The 16,082-nt window shown below is 34.0% G+C and overlaps 1 protein-coding gene across 1 annotated transcript in view; it reads right to left on the bottom strand.

Annotated features, from left to right (window-relative positions):
* Positions 1 to 202: 202 nt before the first annotated feature.
* Positions 203 to 16,082, bottom strand: part of LOC110460593 — a 17,895-nt gene continuing 2,015 nt past the window's right edge. Inside the window, exons 2-7 of the mRNA XM_021513585.1 lie at positions 11,046 to 11,226; positions 9,439 to 9,668; positions 8,110 to 8,412; positions 7,144 to 7,227; positions 4,792 to 5,064; positions 203 to 728 (exon numbers count right to left, since the gene is read on the bottom strand). Of these exons, the coding sequence (XP_021369260.1) occupies positions 391 to 728; positions 4,792 to 5,064; positions 7,144 to 7,227; positions 8,110 to 8,412; positions 9,439 to 9,668; positions 11,046 to 11,226 (1,409 nt within the window). The 3' untranslated portion in view covers positions 203 to 390. The remainder of the gene's footprint in view (positions 729 to 4,791; positions 5,065 to 7,143; positions 7,228 to 8,109; positions 8,413 to 9,438; positions 9,669 to 11,045; positions 11,227 to 16,082) is intronic.

Here is a 16,082-nt window from a genome sequence, read left to right as displayed (position 1 = left end):
TATGTACGGTAAGGTTGGACTCTTGACAGCACTATATTACCATAGCGAATGGAGCTCTATAGTACCAATTCAAGTCGATCCTTGATACATGTAAGCCACTTATACCAATTTAAACGACGTCTCTCGTAGACCCCATGCAAGAGTTCACTACAAAACAACAGAGTAATATATACCCAATAAATAAAGAAGTCGTCTTATCACAGTTTTGAAATCAACCTACAAGGGGTCATAGTATCACAATATAAGGCGATCCATAGTCACTATTACAAGTGGACATGTTTTAATCTCGCCTACAAATGGGAGCCGTATGGATTGTAATTGACAGCTATTCTTCCTTCTCGTTTATAAGGGATTCGTTTTGCGGAAAATAAATGTCATACTAAGAATTAATTAAATGCAAGGTTTGTCTGTCTTGTAAGCAACACTTTTTGTCTTTGTTGTTTGCTTTCTCGGCGGGAAGCATCTGTTTCTGGTTCGAATGTTTTTTGCTCCGATAGTTCTGGCATGTTTGTAGAAAATAGGAATATCAGAAAGTACCATAAAACCGATAATTAAGGAGATAAAAATGGCGCCGATTATCCCCATACTCATTGCGCTCGGTCTGTCTTCGTATATACTGATGAACTTCCGGCGGTAGTTTCCGGTATCTTTTTTTTCCACTCGGAGTTCCTCAAACACGAGTGTTGGTGTGGTTGTAGTGATTGGTTCCGTAGTGGTGGTCACTTCCTCTGTAGATAGAAAACGTAAAATTGACCGTCATCACGAGAGATTGACCAAATGCAACTTAAATTTACTAAAGAAATGATATCAAAACTCGTACAAACTTTAGTAAATCAAATTCATATGAAAAGCGCGTATGTTATTGATGTAAAGTCAACTATCATGAAATCAAAGTTATCATGTCCGTTTCATGTTTTAGTTGTGATTTGCTACTAGTATACTTGTCAAACTTTCGGTGAAGGGTCAGATGGTTTTACATGGGGGAAACTAAGTAATTTTATAGTAAGGTCCATCAATGACGGATTTATGAATGGAAAATTATCTATAACTCAACGACAGGGTATAAGTACATGTCTACCCAAGGGAGATAAACCCTGGCAGTTTTTAAAGAATAGGAGGCCAGTTTCATTACTAAATATAATATATAAAATAGCATCTGGTTCAAAAGTAAGTAGAATCAAGTAGAATGTTTTAGATAAATTAATAAATAGGGATCCGACTGGTTTTATTGCAGGGAAGTATACAATTTTATATACTAATGCAATCTCTTCTATTAATCAGTGAGGAAATCTTTCAAGTTTTTTCGAAATAAAGAGGGGCTGTCGTCAGAGCGATCGCACCTTATATATTTATTCTATGTGTATAAGTACTAGCTATAAGATTTAAACCTAATAAGAATATTAAAGACATTAATGTAGATAATGTTCCTATTTATTATCTCAGTATGCAGATGATACCTCAATTATATTAGATGGTACAAAAAGATCTATGAAAGAATCATTTAATGAATTAAACAGTTTTGCAAAAAATCCGGATTAAAAATAAATAAAAGTAAAACCCCAGTTGTTTGGATTCGCAGTAAAAAATATAGTAATGATACTTACTTTCCAGAGTGGAACTTACAATGGGGAATTACAAAATTAACAGTTTTAGGCATTGAATTTAAAGTGGACTTGCACCAAATTCCAAAACTAAACTATGATAAGAAATTAATAAAGCATTAATTAAAATATGGAATAGAAGGATTTTAACATCAATATGAAAAATGCATATTATAAAGTCCCTTCTTATATCACAGTTTAATCATCTATTTGTTTCTTTACCAAACCCAGAAGAATGCTTTATTAAAAAACTGAATACTGAACTTTGTAATTTGTTATGGAACAGTAAATCAGATAAAATAAAAAGAGACACTGTTATTAAGAATTACTGGAAATGGGACTCAAAATGGTGCATTTACAACCATTTATAGAATCTTTAAAATTAACCTGGATTAGGAGGCTATATACAGCAGAAGGAAAGTGGCAGATTTTTGTTAGTTATATGGAAATAGAAATATTATAGCTAATTGTAGTACTGATTAAATGTTAAAATACCAGAAGAGTTGTTGAATATATTTTTGGAAAGATGTGTTATTGAGTTGGCTCAAGCTAGCTGAAAAAAGTTGTAAATGTTGGAAACAAAAAGGTAAATATTCTCAAATCAACCATTTGGTATAACAAATCAATAAAAATACAAAACAAGAGTATATTCTATAGGGAATGGTATAGGAAAGGGGTAACAATAGTTTATGACTTAATTAACAAAAGAAGAAATAAATTGTTTTACAGGCATCAAGAGTTTACAGAGATATTTGACATTCATACAAATTTTCTTACTTATCAAAGTATCATAAATTCCATAAAAAATCCATTTCACAGGAGGATGTTTCTGATTTGAATGTAGATTATCCATATATTCCAATTAATTTGGAAATTGTTCTTAAACACAAAAACTAAAAAATATGTACCGGTAGAAAGAAGTGGGAGGAAATATTTGAATTTAACACAGATATATGAAGGAAAATCTGTTCCATTCCCTTTAAAACTAGAACACTGACAAGTCAGTAAGGGCCCCGTCTTGTGGCAATATATTTGAAAAATACAAAACTTGACCTTGACGTTGAACCTTTGGACCCCGTAACCTTAGCGTTAAATCAGTTGACTCCTTATTAAATTCCGACCAACTTTGCTTCAAAGTGTCATATCAAAATGTTAAGCAGTTAAAAGATACAAAATCTGACCTTCATTTTTGACCATGTGACCTGACCTTTAGTCAATTGGCTCCTTGTTTAATTCCGACCAACATTGCTTCAAAGTGTCATAACAAAATGTTAAGCAGTTAAAAGATACAAAATCTGACCTTGACCTTTGATCCGATTACCTTGACCCTAAGTCAGTTGACTTCTTTTTGTATTGTGACCAACTTTGCTTCATAAAGTCATAACAAAATGTTTACCAGTTAAGAGAAAAAAGAATGATTTTTTTAATGTTAAAATCCAATTTGGATGATAAGCAGCCATTTTGAATCCGATCTGCCCGAAAAATTACTAAGCAAAACTAGGATGCATGTGAAATCATCATGTACAATTTTAAAAACATAACCCATTTACTTCCATCAATATTGTGCAAAAGAAAAAAACCGGACAGACGGAAGGACGGACGGACAACCTTATTATTAGAGGGCACCCACATTCACGATGCGGAGCCCTAATTAGTAAAAACCCAAAACTACAGTGGCTTCAATTTAGAATCAATCAACATATTTTAACTACTAATTCATATCTTTATAAAATAGGTCTTGTTAAACTAACACAGAAACTATAGTTAATGCATTATGGGAATGTAAAGAAATACAAGTGTTTTAACAAATTGTGAATCATTGCTAGATGTGTAATTAATTCCCTTTGGTTTTAATAAAGAATCTTTTATCTTTGGTTTCTATGATAGAAAAAACAATGTTGATAATTTAGTACTTCTTATCATTAAACTACATACTTATAAGGCAAACTGGTCTATCAGTTTTAGCTTTGAAAAACCTAATTAAAGATATTTACAATACTCAAAAATACATTGCTGTAGGTAATGGTGAACATTTTCTCGCTAATTTTAAAAGGAATTGGAAAGAAATGGGAAAGATTATTGCAGGCCATATAACTGAAATGGAAATTAATTATAATAATATAGTACCAATGTAATTCCTGTCAATAATCTGTTTGTTTCCCAACTACAATGCATATGATTATATTCTATGTTTCAAACTTATATAGAAAATAATTGTTTTTCTGAATTGATATCTAATTTGATGTAATAATTATGAGAATGTTAAGAAATGGCAAGGCAAGCAAAAATCTGGTGTAAAAATGTGAGACTGAAATATACTGTGTTATGTTTAATGTACTGTTAAAAAACTTAAAGATTTTTTATTTTTTTTTAAATCTGTAAATTTCACGAGTTGGTGCTAGCAAAGAGGATTATGTGATGATTAAAACGTACGTTCACATCATATTGAGAGAATTTTACAGGGATTCCACTCCTGTAATTTATCGTTTTCAACTGGTAATACTTTTTCTCAGCAACATGATATTTCAAATAAGTAACCTCAAACATCGTTTAAGATTCGGAGGAAGGGATGTCGCCTGCCTTTTCCCCACTGAATGACCGTAAGAGACGACCAGTGTGGAACGCATAATAATCAGGATTGCCTGTACATTGATATTGGGACAAAGAAGAGATGAATGTTCCCATTGTAATACCTACAACATTATCATTTTAATTTTATAAGATTTTGATACAATTTTCCGTAACCGAAATGTCACCACTATGATTTCGTTAACAACGTATACACGCAGTCAACTATTGTCAGATAATGATACACATCGACATAGCATGATGATAATATTGATATTCAATAAAACATTCAATCAAATAGTGATAAAATAAAATATGTTAGCAGATATTGAAACAAGAATGTATGTCAGATATTTAGTATTTTGGTTGAGTGAAATACTGTCGTAAAATGTATCAAGTACTTTTGTCTTTACCCTCATAACGTGTATTATCTATAACTTATATCAAGTGTTGATATTTCATTGTTGTTGCAGATAAAGAGAAATCGGTCTCAACTAGGATAAAAATGCTTGATGTTTTTATAAAGTTGACATGTAAATGTTTAAAGTCGGATCTGCTTCAGCATTTAGATAGAGACAGATTTCAGTGCATATATTATTCAATAACATTATACATAGCGTACCTTTTAAACATTTCTTCATGAATAATGTACGTTTCCTCGTGTTCGGGTCGAGAGCTTTGAAGGAGTCCGATAGGTCATTGTGTAAAAAGTAAAGACGGCATGCGCCAGACAGAGGACTGAACGTGTCCACAAACCAGCAACCCTTGTGCATGGCGCTACCAATACACAAGTTCTTACACTCCACCTCTGTCCCGTGCACATCAAGCGTCGTGTCTACCAAGTTCTTCGCTCTTTCCAGGTCGAGCACTCCAATGGTTTCAAAGTAACAATCACCTGTGAAGAACGTTTCAATGTATGTTGTTCGTAAGCGAGAAATACGTCAGCTTAACATTATAGTTCATATTTTGTGTCATAAATGAGTAGATTTACTGTATAGTGGGAAATGTTTGCCTTTCGACAGTTCAATTACTATGTATATTTTGATGCTTAAAAATATTTGCTTCAAAGATAAATAGGAGAAAATTAAACTGCAGCGAAATGTTGCGTTTACATTAATACTAAGTGGTCAATATAACATATTTTGAGGAAAGATAATTTAATTACTTAAGCATACTACGGTATAAACGGTCATCAGGTGGGTATCAACTGTATTGTCCTGTATAACACTTACGTACGTTGTACCACAGTTGAATCCTAATTAGACAGAATGGCTTTACTGTGCAGTAGAGTGTTTCCCTTTTCTGTCTGTATGTTTGAATAGGCGTTTCCTTTCCTCGTATACCTACTGATTTACGCAACAATGCGGTTGTCTACACGGAAGTTAATATTGTAACATTATAAATGGTTAATACCTTTCTCTGTTTGCTTTATTTTACATATATATATTTCGAAACACTTCAGACATTAAGTTTTCATTCTTTTAGTATCATTGTTCAGTCATAAATAGACAAAAAAAAATGGCCAGCACTAACCATGGACCAGATACTAGGTTTCGAATTTGAAATTCGTCGATGACCTAATCACCTGACCTAGCATGATATGGTATAGATTTGCTATGTACGTCAATACATAAATCTATTTTAGGTAGAAAACGTCGTAAATAAGTTTTTAATGTTTAAAAGATGTATCAACCTACTAAAATATTAAAGTACAATGTATCGAGTTTCCACTGGACAGTAATATCATGTTTGTCAAATCAGTAAACAGACATGAAATGTTTTTAAAGAGGACAACATTAAAACACTACAAAATGAAACCGTTTGGAACTATATTTCAGTATTTGAACATATATCTTTAAATGGGGATGTGGCTACCGGGAAACGTGCGGTACATGAGTACTCGGACATACACTAGTACTATCGGAATGAACACAGCAAAGTTAATGTTAAAAGCCTATTGTTTGGAGGAATATTGAAACATGAAAGGCCATTGTTTAGAAGTACACTTGACGAATATGATTCAATGTATAGTCGACATCACCACAGGATGTCCAAACCTACTCCTGCCCATACATCACATGTGTAGGTTGATATGGATGATCACATTTGTAATACACTATATACAAATATTACTTTAAATACCAATTAAGTAAGAAAGCACCTATCTAGAGTTCAGTTTGGAAAAGTAAAGACAATCAATATAAACATTCTACTGCACCATATGGTAACTTCGTTCATTGGGGTTTATTTCTAAATCGTTTACTTTAGTAAATTCAATATCAGCAAATTCTATGGGCAGATGATCAATATATATATATACCATCTGTACAATGGACCAGATACTGTTTCAGCATCAACAACGATGTGAAAGGTTTTGAATTTGAAATTCGTCGATGACCTAAACACGTGACCTAATATGAAATGGTATAGATTCTCTATATACGTCAATACATAAATCTATTTTAGGTAGAAAATGTCGTAAATCAGTTTTTAATTATTTAAAGTTTCAATCGAATGTGTAAACCTACAAAAATATTAAAGTGTCTCTGTGATCGATAAATGAGCGGATTGCTCCGAACATTTGACATCATATTGTCTCCACTGTAAGAATTAGTTCTATGTCTCACATACAATGCACATTGTATACCATATTCTTTAATAATACATATTTAATTTAGCCTAAATTGGTAATATTTCTAGCTGTTGAACGTTTGCACATTATAATGCATATGTATAAAGTAAGTTGCTGAGCCGTAGAAATTGAATATTGGCAAAGGTTGTAAGTCAGACACTAACTAATTTCTTCCAACTAAATAACTTATTTCAATATCAAAACCAATATATATGTATTTTAATAATATTTTTTTATTTAATATATACAAAAAACAGCGATGGAATCCCTACATATAGTTGAAATAATTACTTTCAGTGTTTCTTGAAAACAATTGTATCATGTTGTCATGATGTAATTTACCTATGACTGGACACTTGGTGTCTGGTTCGCTCACGTTGGCGAAGGTGTCACCGGAGTCGGGCTGACTCTGCTCGTCAAGTACGGCTTCACATGGCGGAATAAACAAAAATAGCTTATTAGTCGGTGCTTTTAATAATAACGATGCCTATTTAGTGTATCAATAATATTGACATTGATTTATTTTGTATGTGATTGAAAGTATCACTATAAAAGAAGTTGTTTTGAAATCGTATTAATCAATGTGTAAATCCGAGGCAACCGTAGTACCCAAACAAAAACAGCGAGGCGGGGCATGTGACCAACTACTTTTAGCATCCGATTGCGTCAATCGAATTTACGGCGTGAACGTACTTACAACCTGTCGTACACTTTCATCTATGTAGCGTTTTCTGTACAATTATGATAACTTTTTTTGTGTTTTTAACTTTAGGAATGTTAATAGGTATTAAGTTATATATTATAGAGATTCACCAACGAGTGGTGGTTGGTTATTATGTTAATCTGACTCGGGGTTTACCTAGTGTCTTTTACAAATTGAAAATTAACTAACGAGAATCAGATAAACATGATAATCAAACATTACGCGTTTGGAGACCTTTTTCTGTCTCAACATTCAGATAAGATATCTCGAAAACGATAAACACATTATTCCTGTTTCCTTTCTAGGAAATAATTGCCATGAACTATCACGTCACAATGGAAAATGACGTCGCAAAGAATTACTACTCGACCTCATAATTAGAAGATTGACCAATGAAATAACACCCAGGGTGTTAATCATTAATGGGTAACCGAAATGGTTACCAACTCTAGACAGGTTTATCCAATGAGTCGGGAGTGAGGAAAAGTATATAGTGGTTTGGAGAAATGAAATTGTATAACCGCAAGAATGTCTAAGTAAACATCATCATAAGAGGTTTGAAGCTTAGTGTATATATCGTACGTATCGTTACAACGTCTTCTTACCCTCAAAGCATCTTTTTATATGAATGGTTGTAGCATTTTCCCAGTCACCCACAGTACTTATTGTGTCCACACTGTAGCTATTGGTTGTGAAGAACAGGAAACAGACCTCATGCACAGCTATAACAGTCATGTTTACGTCAAATTCTTTCTGCTGCGTTTGATAAAACCAGCATTGTGTTTCGTCGTCTACGATGTTGTTCAGACAGGACGTCCTACAGGCGGCTTCCGCTACGACCAGTGAGACCCGCTTATAAGTTAAGCCTTGCACACTTTCTATAAACACTCGTTCAAACGTACACTCGCCTGTAGTAAAAATATGTACGTAAGACACACATGATTTGGTAATATATACAAAAATGAATAACATTGCAATATACAGCTGTTTAGACCCCCTAAATGCATCGGTGATTCTAGAGGCCAAACATTTCATGGAAGTCTAAACTTGCCGTCGTCGATACAATTTGGTAATAAATACAATAGAGACGCATAACATTGCAACATACAGTTGTTTCTCTATGATTCTTTGGTTAGTCTAGGAGCCAAAATTTAGGTGGACATCTATACTCGTCTAAACTACTGTTAATACAATTTGGTTATTTATACAAAATGTCAAAAATGAAAAACATATTGCAACATACAGCTGTGTAGACCCTCTAGGACTCATCGATGAGGTGGACATCTAGATTTGAGTAAGCTACTGTTGGAACGAATTAGAGATGCGCAAAAGCCCTTAATCATTTATAGAAGCATAAAGATTTATAACATCAATTCGTAATTCACAGTGTCAATATCACCGTGACAATTAGACGACATAGAAATGTTACAACAGGATCGATAAGAGACATACCAATCAAAGACACACAACCAGGTGATTCGATATGGGAACAGTTCATATCAGTTAATGCAGTACATTTAAGCGTAACATCGTTTGTGTGAAAAGATGAAATGTTGACCGATCTAAATACGTAGGAAAGCTGGAAAGACATGCTAAAATTTTGACTCGTAATCAAACATAAAAACCAATAATTCGTGACGTCATTGACATCTTGGTGCTCTGAAGGATGTTCTGTGATATTTGAGGTAGAATACCCGTAGCATTTCTCCCGTACAGATTTGAAGATAATTAAAAAACTGTTTTAGTCTTGGTTTGCGGGCAGTGCTATTTTGATCTGTAAACGAAATCCCCCCTCTCCGACTGTAATATTATCTAGTACAGTCATTTAGAAAAATATATTTTCCGGAAAGGATGAAAATTTCAATGAACATATTGAATGATAAAACTGACAAACGAAGCACGTGAAGATCCTTACTTTAAATAATATCTCTTACCTTGGTCTTTTTCACACAGGGCGCCATATTTTGTAGAACATTGTCGGGTCCTGAACTGTATGTTCTGAATCCGCATGCATTTTTCCTCAAAACAATGGTTAGGTTCACCGCTATACCAGTCCGCCCACTTAAACAAGGGCTCACAATCATTCCAGAAATACCTTGTTTTTGCCGAGCAGTCATCATTATCTCCCCGAATGTGGAGACCAAACCAGTACTGACCCTCGTTTCTGTAACAGGAAAATAGTTACAAGTGTGCCACTCTCTCAGAGGGCAAACAACCCCAAATGTAACCACATCGTTATGTTTGATTGCTACAAGCCACAATTATCTGACAAAACAGAGGTAAAAGTAGCAGATGTTTATAATTTTGAATTCGCCTTTTTCTTCAAATCAGTTTTTGATATAGCGTCGATATAGTTTGCCTACTGTCATGTATTTCAATTCTAAATAAAAAATGATTCACATTTATGATAACACTATTTTAACTATTTATCATTTTTATCCATAAGTTATAAATTTCTAACGTTTTAGTGACACAAATGCAACCGAAATAAATATATTGCACCCATTGCAATATATGAGATCTTTGTATTTCGCTCTATTTCTAACTACTTTCTGTTTCCTAGAGCATTTATTGGCAGTGCTTCACTCTTGTTTTTATGTTGAGCGTTCGTCCAGGTGAGGAAGGCAGTGGGTTCTGTCCCCAGGCCGGGACATACCAAAGTCCTTAAAATGGTAGTTGTTATTCCCTGCTTAACGTTCAGAACTTAGGGAAATGGCAACAACTGGTTTAGCCGTTGTCAGTATAATGTGACTGGGGGGAATGCTGTGCTGGGTGTTTGGTATTACAGTGAGGTAGTAGTATAATGTCGGCATCAGATCTGCGCTGTCACAAGGAGGGAAATACACCAACACACCGCCTCCAGCACACATACACACATGGAGGCATGTCCTTAAAATTACCTTAGCTGTAAATGGGATGTTAAACCGTATAAAAGCAAACCAAATTAACCATTGTTCTCATCTTTAGTACTACTGGTGAGTTCTAACTGGATTAACGTCACACGGCGCAGCAAAAATTACTTTATTTAGCTCTCTGCATCGGCATGCCATCTCTGTAACAAGAGGCCCAATGGGACTGAATCGCTCACCTAGTATTAATCTCACACTTGTAACTTAAAAGTGGACTAAAATACAGCTACAGGCAGAAAATGAGTGTTTGATTCATAAGAACATATTAAAAGATTTAAACATATGACGCCTGTGACCTTGAATGTTGAACAAGGACATTAATTTGAGTTTATAGTCTTCCAACCCAGCATGCTTCTGGCAAAATTTCATTATCCTGGTCCTTTTTGTTATACAGAACAAGTCATTTAAAGTTTTAAACATATATTGACCACTGTGGCCTTCGGGCCAGGTGAGCTAAAAATGTGGATCACACTTCGTATATCTAGTGATAAGTATGGAGTTAGTGCGATATGTATAAATTAGTTTTCTACTCTTGAACTTTGTTCCTTCCAAAATCCATATTAATGAAGCGTAATGTAAGAAAAGAATAATAATAGAAGAAATACGTCAGTTTAAGATGACAGACTACTCACAGAGTATCGTTCCAGGGTGGCTGTCCGTCCAACTGTTTCAACATTGACTGTTCAGCTTGAGTGTCTATCTTAGCAAGATGGCCTCCAATCGCTTCACATTTCACTTTTGCATCGTTCCATGTAAAGTTAGCCACAGTCATAAGGGTATACTGCTTCATGACAGACACGCTCCCATAGATATCTGTAATGGCGAAAGAGAGGCTTAATGCGATGGCATTGAACATGCTGATTGACTCGTGTCTGATCTAGGTGGTGTACCTCAGCTCCTTATAAACACATTGGCGGGATATGGCGACAGTTCAGCATGTGTAGTTGTTTGTCGTCAATAAAATCGATGATAATTTTACAAACGTAGAGCTCAGATTTATATGAAATTGGTCTTTTCCTTTCTGCGTTATCTGAAACCATTCATCCTTCTTACTGACACGCCCTTTTTTGGTGAAAATGGATTTTTTTATTGACGATAAAACCTGGCATGCATGATATTATGTACTTAGCACTCATAGAGATAAATAACCTGCTTACTGAAAAACCCTCTGTACACCCGATGAGCTTATTAATGGTTTGATCATCAATAAATGTTTCAGTCATCTAGGTGTAACTAATGCTCAATATATTTTATAATGAAGTGTATTTTCATGACACAAGGAATTAATTACAACAGTTTATATAATTATTATAAGGTTGTCAAAGTTTCGCAGCGATCCGTTCCGTCATCCTTACACTTTAACGGGAAAACACGCACATTGTACCAGCGTCATTAATAAACGAGTATACGGTTTTACCTAAACGCCATAGCCTGTTGTTTTAACTAATATAGACGCTGTTTTCTAATTTTGTTCTAACGTTTATATGAGTTGTTTATAGTCGTGTATCAATATAGGTAGAGTGACAGGTACAGTGACAGGTACAGTGAAATAGGGAGAAAAAATAACAGCAATGTCAATACACAGGACCAGCTCTGAACACAAAATCTTTTCTGTCAAATCCGAGTATAACGATCAAAGAATACCGAGTAATGACAGAGGCTTTTTTCAGGAATGGAAACTTTGTACCGTTCCATTTATTTTCATTTGCATAATTTTAATAACTTTTATCAACAAGGATTATATTAAGGTTAAAATGTGAAAAATGATAATTTTACAATCAAACAACAACAAAAATTAAAACAAGCAAATTCATCGAATTTATATCCCCCGCCTGCAGGACATATTGTAGGTAAACATTATTGAGGTTAGTTTAAACGTATCGTAACTTGAACGGGGGAAAAACCCTTATACAGAAGTTATAATTTGTATTAAACATGTAGGTATAACGGTGTAAATTAATAGTTTAATCCATCAGAATGTACTAATCTCATTAATTATCCGTAAATATGCACAAAACATATCGGTTGGCAAACTTAGCATGATTCGGAAGTGCATACGGAATTTGGTTGAAATATCTGCACAAAATCTACAGCAATTATCATACGAAAACCATAGAGTGCCCGATATGGGTGGAAAGACAGAAGAACACAAACATTGTTATCAAGTTTGAAGGAATTTGGCTAACATTTGCAAGAGTTATTAAGCGGAAACTGCAGATAATGACGTTTTTCGTTATTCAAGTTGCCATAACTCCGCCAAATAGAGTCCGCTGAAAATGGTCATCGAACTTTGCCGAGCCCTTCAGGCATTTAACCCTGGTACCAAGTTGGAAGAAAATCATTTAAATTTGTTGCAGTTATTGCACGGAAACGGCAGATAATGACGTTTTTCGTTTGTTCAAGGGGCCATAACTCCGCCAAATAAAGTCCGCTGAAAATGGTCATCGAGCTTGGCCGAGCCCTTAAGATATTTAACCCTGGTACCAAGTTGGAAGAAAATCGGTTAACATTTATTGCAGTTATTTCACGGAAACGAAGCGTGACAGACAGAGGGACAGACGGACAAACCCAAATTATTTCCCCCCGTTTCGGTGAAAGCGGGGGATAAAAACGAAAATAGTGGGGAAAACGCATTTCGTGTGTATATATGACGACAGCTTTCAAAGGCACAGTTTAAGTATTGCGGTACATTATTTACAATGATTATTTAACAGCAATTGTGAAGCTGTTTAATGCGAGTAGAATGTAACTGATAAACAAACGCGCGTGACTTAATTAACATCAGACAAGTAATTATATGTTTAACAAACACATAATAACAGGGGTATATAGGATCAATTAACACATTATACTAAGTATAAAAAATTCATCAATTGAAGTGGCCTGCTGACGACAGTGATACCGATCAAACAAACGCGCGATAGTTGATAGTCATTGAACAATAAATTAATACTGTCGGGTGAAGTCAGTTCAGGTCACGGTTCACTTCATCACAAATGAATACCTCGTCCTAGAACAAAACTTATTTCGTGCCGTTTTCGCTTTAACTGCCTTGCTATAATGGCTTTCAATGTGATGCTATCATTGCATTTTAGTAATTTATAGGTGGGGAAAGGACAAAAAACCTTAATTAAATAAAATTGATTATGTCAATAAACCATGTCAGTGAACATTAGGTAGCAGAGTACAGTAGCGCACGGTGGCCATGGGTGATATTTGTATACAATGAATAACCCCTGTAATATAACATGTATCAAAATTAAAAAAAAAATCAGCACTAAAATTGGAATATACATGATGAAGTGGACTATGTGGGCTTCATAATTTTTCAAAAAAGCAAAACGAATTTGGTTTGAGACTACAATTTTGGGCATTTACAAATCTGTGTTTACACAACAAAAGCTAGCGTTTCTTGTAGTCTATTTTTGTACTCAGCACATGTGTAAATACTGAGAAAAATCCATCTGAATGACCTATGCTAAAACATGAGTATTTCTGTTACCGAGTAGGCGATATTTAATTTCAGACAGGTTTTAAGAAAAACAATTCTACTTGCGGGGGTCAAATTCTGGGTTAAAAATCATGATTTTTTGCATATTTTGATAGTTTTTGATGTGGTAACCATGGCTTTCACAAGTCCCAAATCTGGGGAAATCACTTTTTGGAAAAAAAAATGTTCTTCTAAAAAAACCGTATTCAAAATGTAGTTTATAAATATATATATATATGTAGCTGTGTTGTGCAGGATGAATCCGCTATCCATGTTTATCCGAGACATGCCCTTTATTTTAAGGGTCAAGCCATTTCTACTGTACTCTGCCACCTTAGGTATACGCCGTATATCAGTATCGTTATAGCGTTGAGGTGGTCTACGTTTATTTCTGTTGTGAGATTAAACACACCTTACATAGTATCCATTAAAATACGAAAGCCTTTCATAGATCATTGTAAATTACTGTAACATAAACGTTGTCTAGATTTAAGTGAGGGATTCACGGATACCTCAACCCCCGCATATCTACAAAGTTGAAGACCATTAAAAAACAGCGGTTGAGATATGCTTTGGAATTCATTATGTTAGTATTTTTGGTCAAGTTTAAAGGTCGAAACGACGCTAAAGTGATCTGATTTTAGTGCGGGATATACCACCTCCTTAAAATGAACTTACATTCAAAGTTAGAAGCTAATTCATAAAACAGCGGCTGAGATATGCTTTGGTTTATTTTAGTACTTAAGGTACGCGTAAATGGTCAAATTGAGGATACAGTGACCTAATTTTAGAATGCGACATACCACCTTCCCATAATGTACATATATACAAAGTGTGATGCCCATTTCTGAAACATCGAATTAGACATGCTTTTGAAGTAACTATTTTAATACTTTGTCAAAGTCAAAAGTTAAATCGAGGACAAAGAGACATGGTTTTAGGATGCGACACACAACCTTCATATGATGTACATATCCAATTTTCGATGCCCATTAATAAAAAATAACCGACTGAGATAGTATCAAGAAACCGTTATATACATTGTAAGTACTAGGGGTAATGGCTAATGGTTAAATTGGGGTCACAGTGACCTTGTTTTAGGATGTGGCACAACACCTTCCCATGATGTACGTGAAGTACAAAGTTTAATACCCTACATAACAGTCTACATAATTACTATAATATGACAGTCTACATAATTACTACAACATGAAAGTCTACATAATTACTATAATATGACAGTCTACATAATTACTACAACATGAAAGTCTACATAATTACTATAATATGACAGTCTACATAATTACTATAACATGACAGTCTATATATTTACAACAACATGACAGTCTACATAATTACTATAACATGCCAGTCTATATATTTACTACAACATGACAGTCTGCATAATTACTATAACATGACAGTCTACATAATTACTATAACATGACAGTCTACATAATTACTATAACATGACAGTCTACATAATTAATATAACATGACAGTCTACATAATTAATATAACATGACAGTCTATATATTAACAACAACATGACAGTTTACATAATTACTATAACATGACAGTCTACATAATTACTATAACATGACAGTCTACATAATTACTATAACATGACAGTCTACATAATTACTATAACATGACAGTCTACATAATTACTATAACATGACAGTCTACATAATTACTATAACATGACAGTCTACATAATTACTATAACATGACAGTCTACATAATTACTATAACATGACAGTCTACATAATTACTATAACATGACAGTCTACATAATTACTATAACATGACAGTCTACATAATTACTATAACATGACAGTCTACATAATTACTATAACATGACAGTCTACATAATTACTATAACATGACAGTCTACATAATTACTATAACATGACAGTCTACATAATTACTATAACATGACAGTCTACATAATTACTATAACATGACAGTCTACATAATTACTATAACATGACAGTCTACATAATTACTATAACATGACAGTCTACATAATTACTATAACATGACAGTCTACATAATTACTATAACATGACAGTCTACATAATTACTATAACATGACAGTCTACATAATTACTATAACATGACAGTCTGAATAATTACTATAACATGACAGTCTTCATAATTACTATAACATGACAGT

This window comes from Mizuhopecten yessoensis, unplaced genomic scaffold (assembly GCF_002113885.1).
Source record: "Mizuhopecten yessoensis strain PY_sf001 unplaced genomic scaffold, ASM211388v2 scaffold1379, whole genome shotgun sequence".
Classification (NCBI taxonomy): domain Eukaryota; kingdom Metazoa; phylum Mollusca; class Bivalvia; order Pectinida; family Pectinidae; genus Mizuhopecten; species Mizuhopecten yessoensis.
Note: the sequence above shows the minus strand (reverse complement) of the source record. Positions and strands in the feature narration are given on the sequence as shown.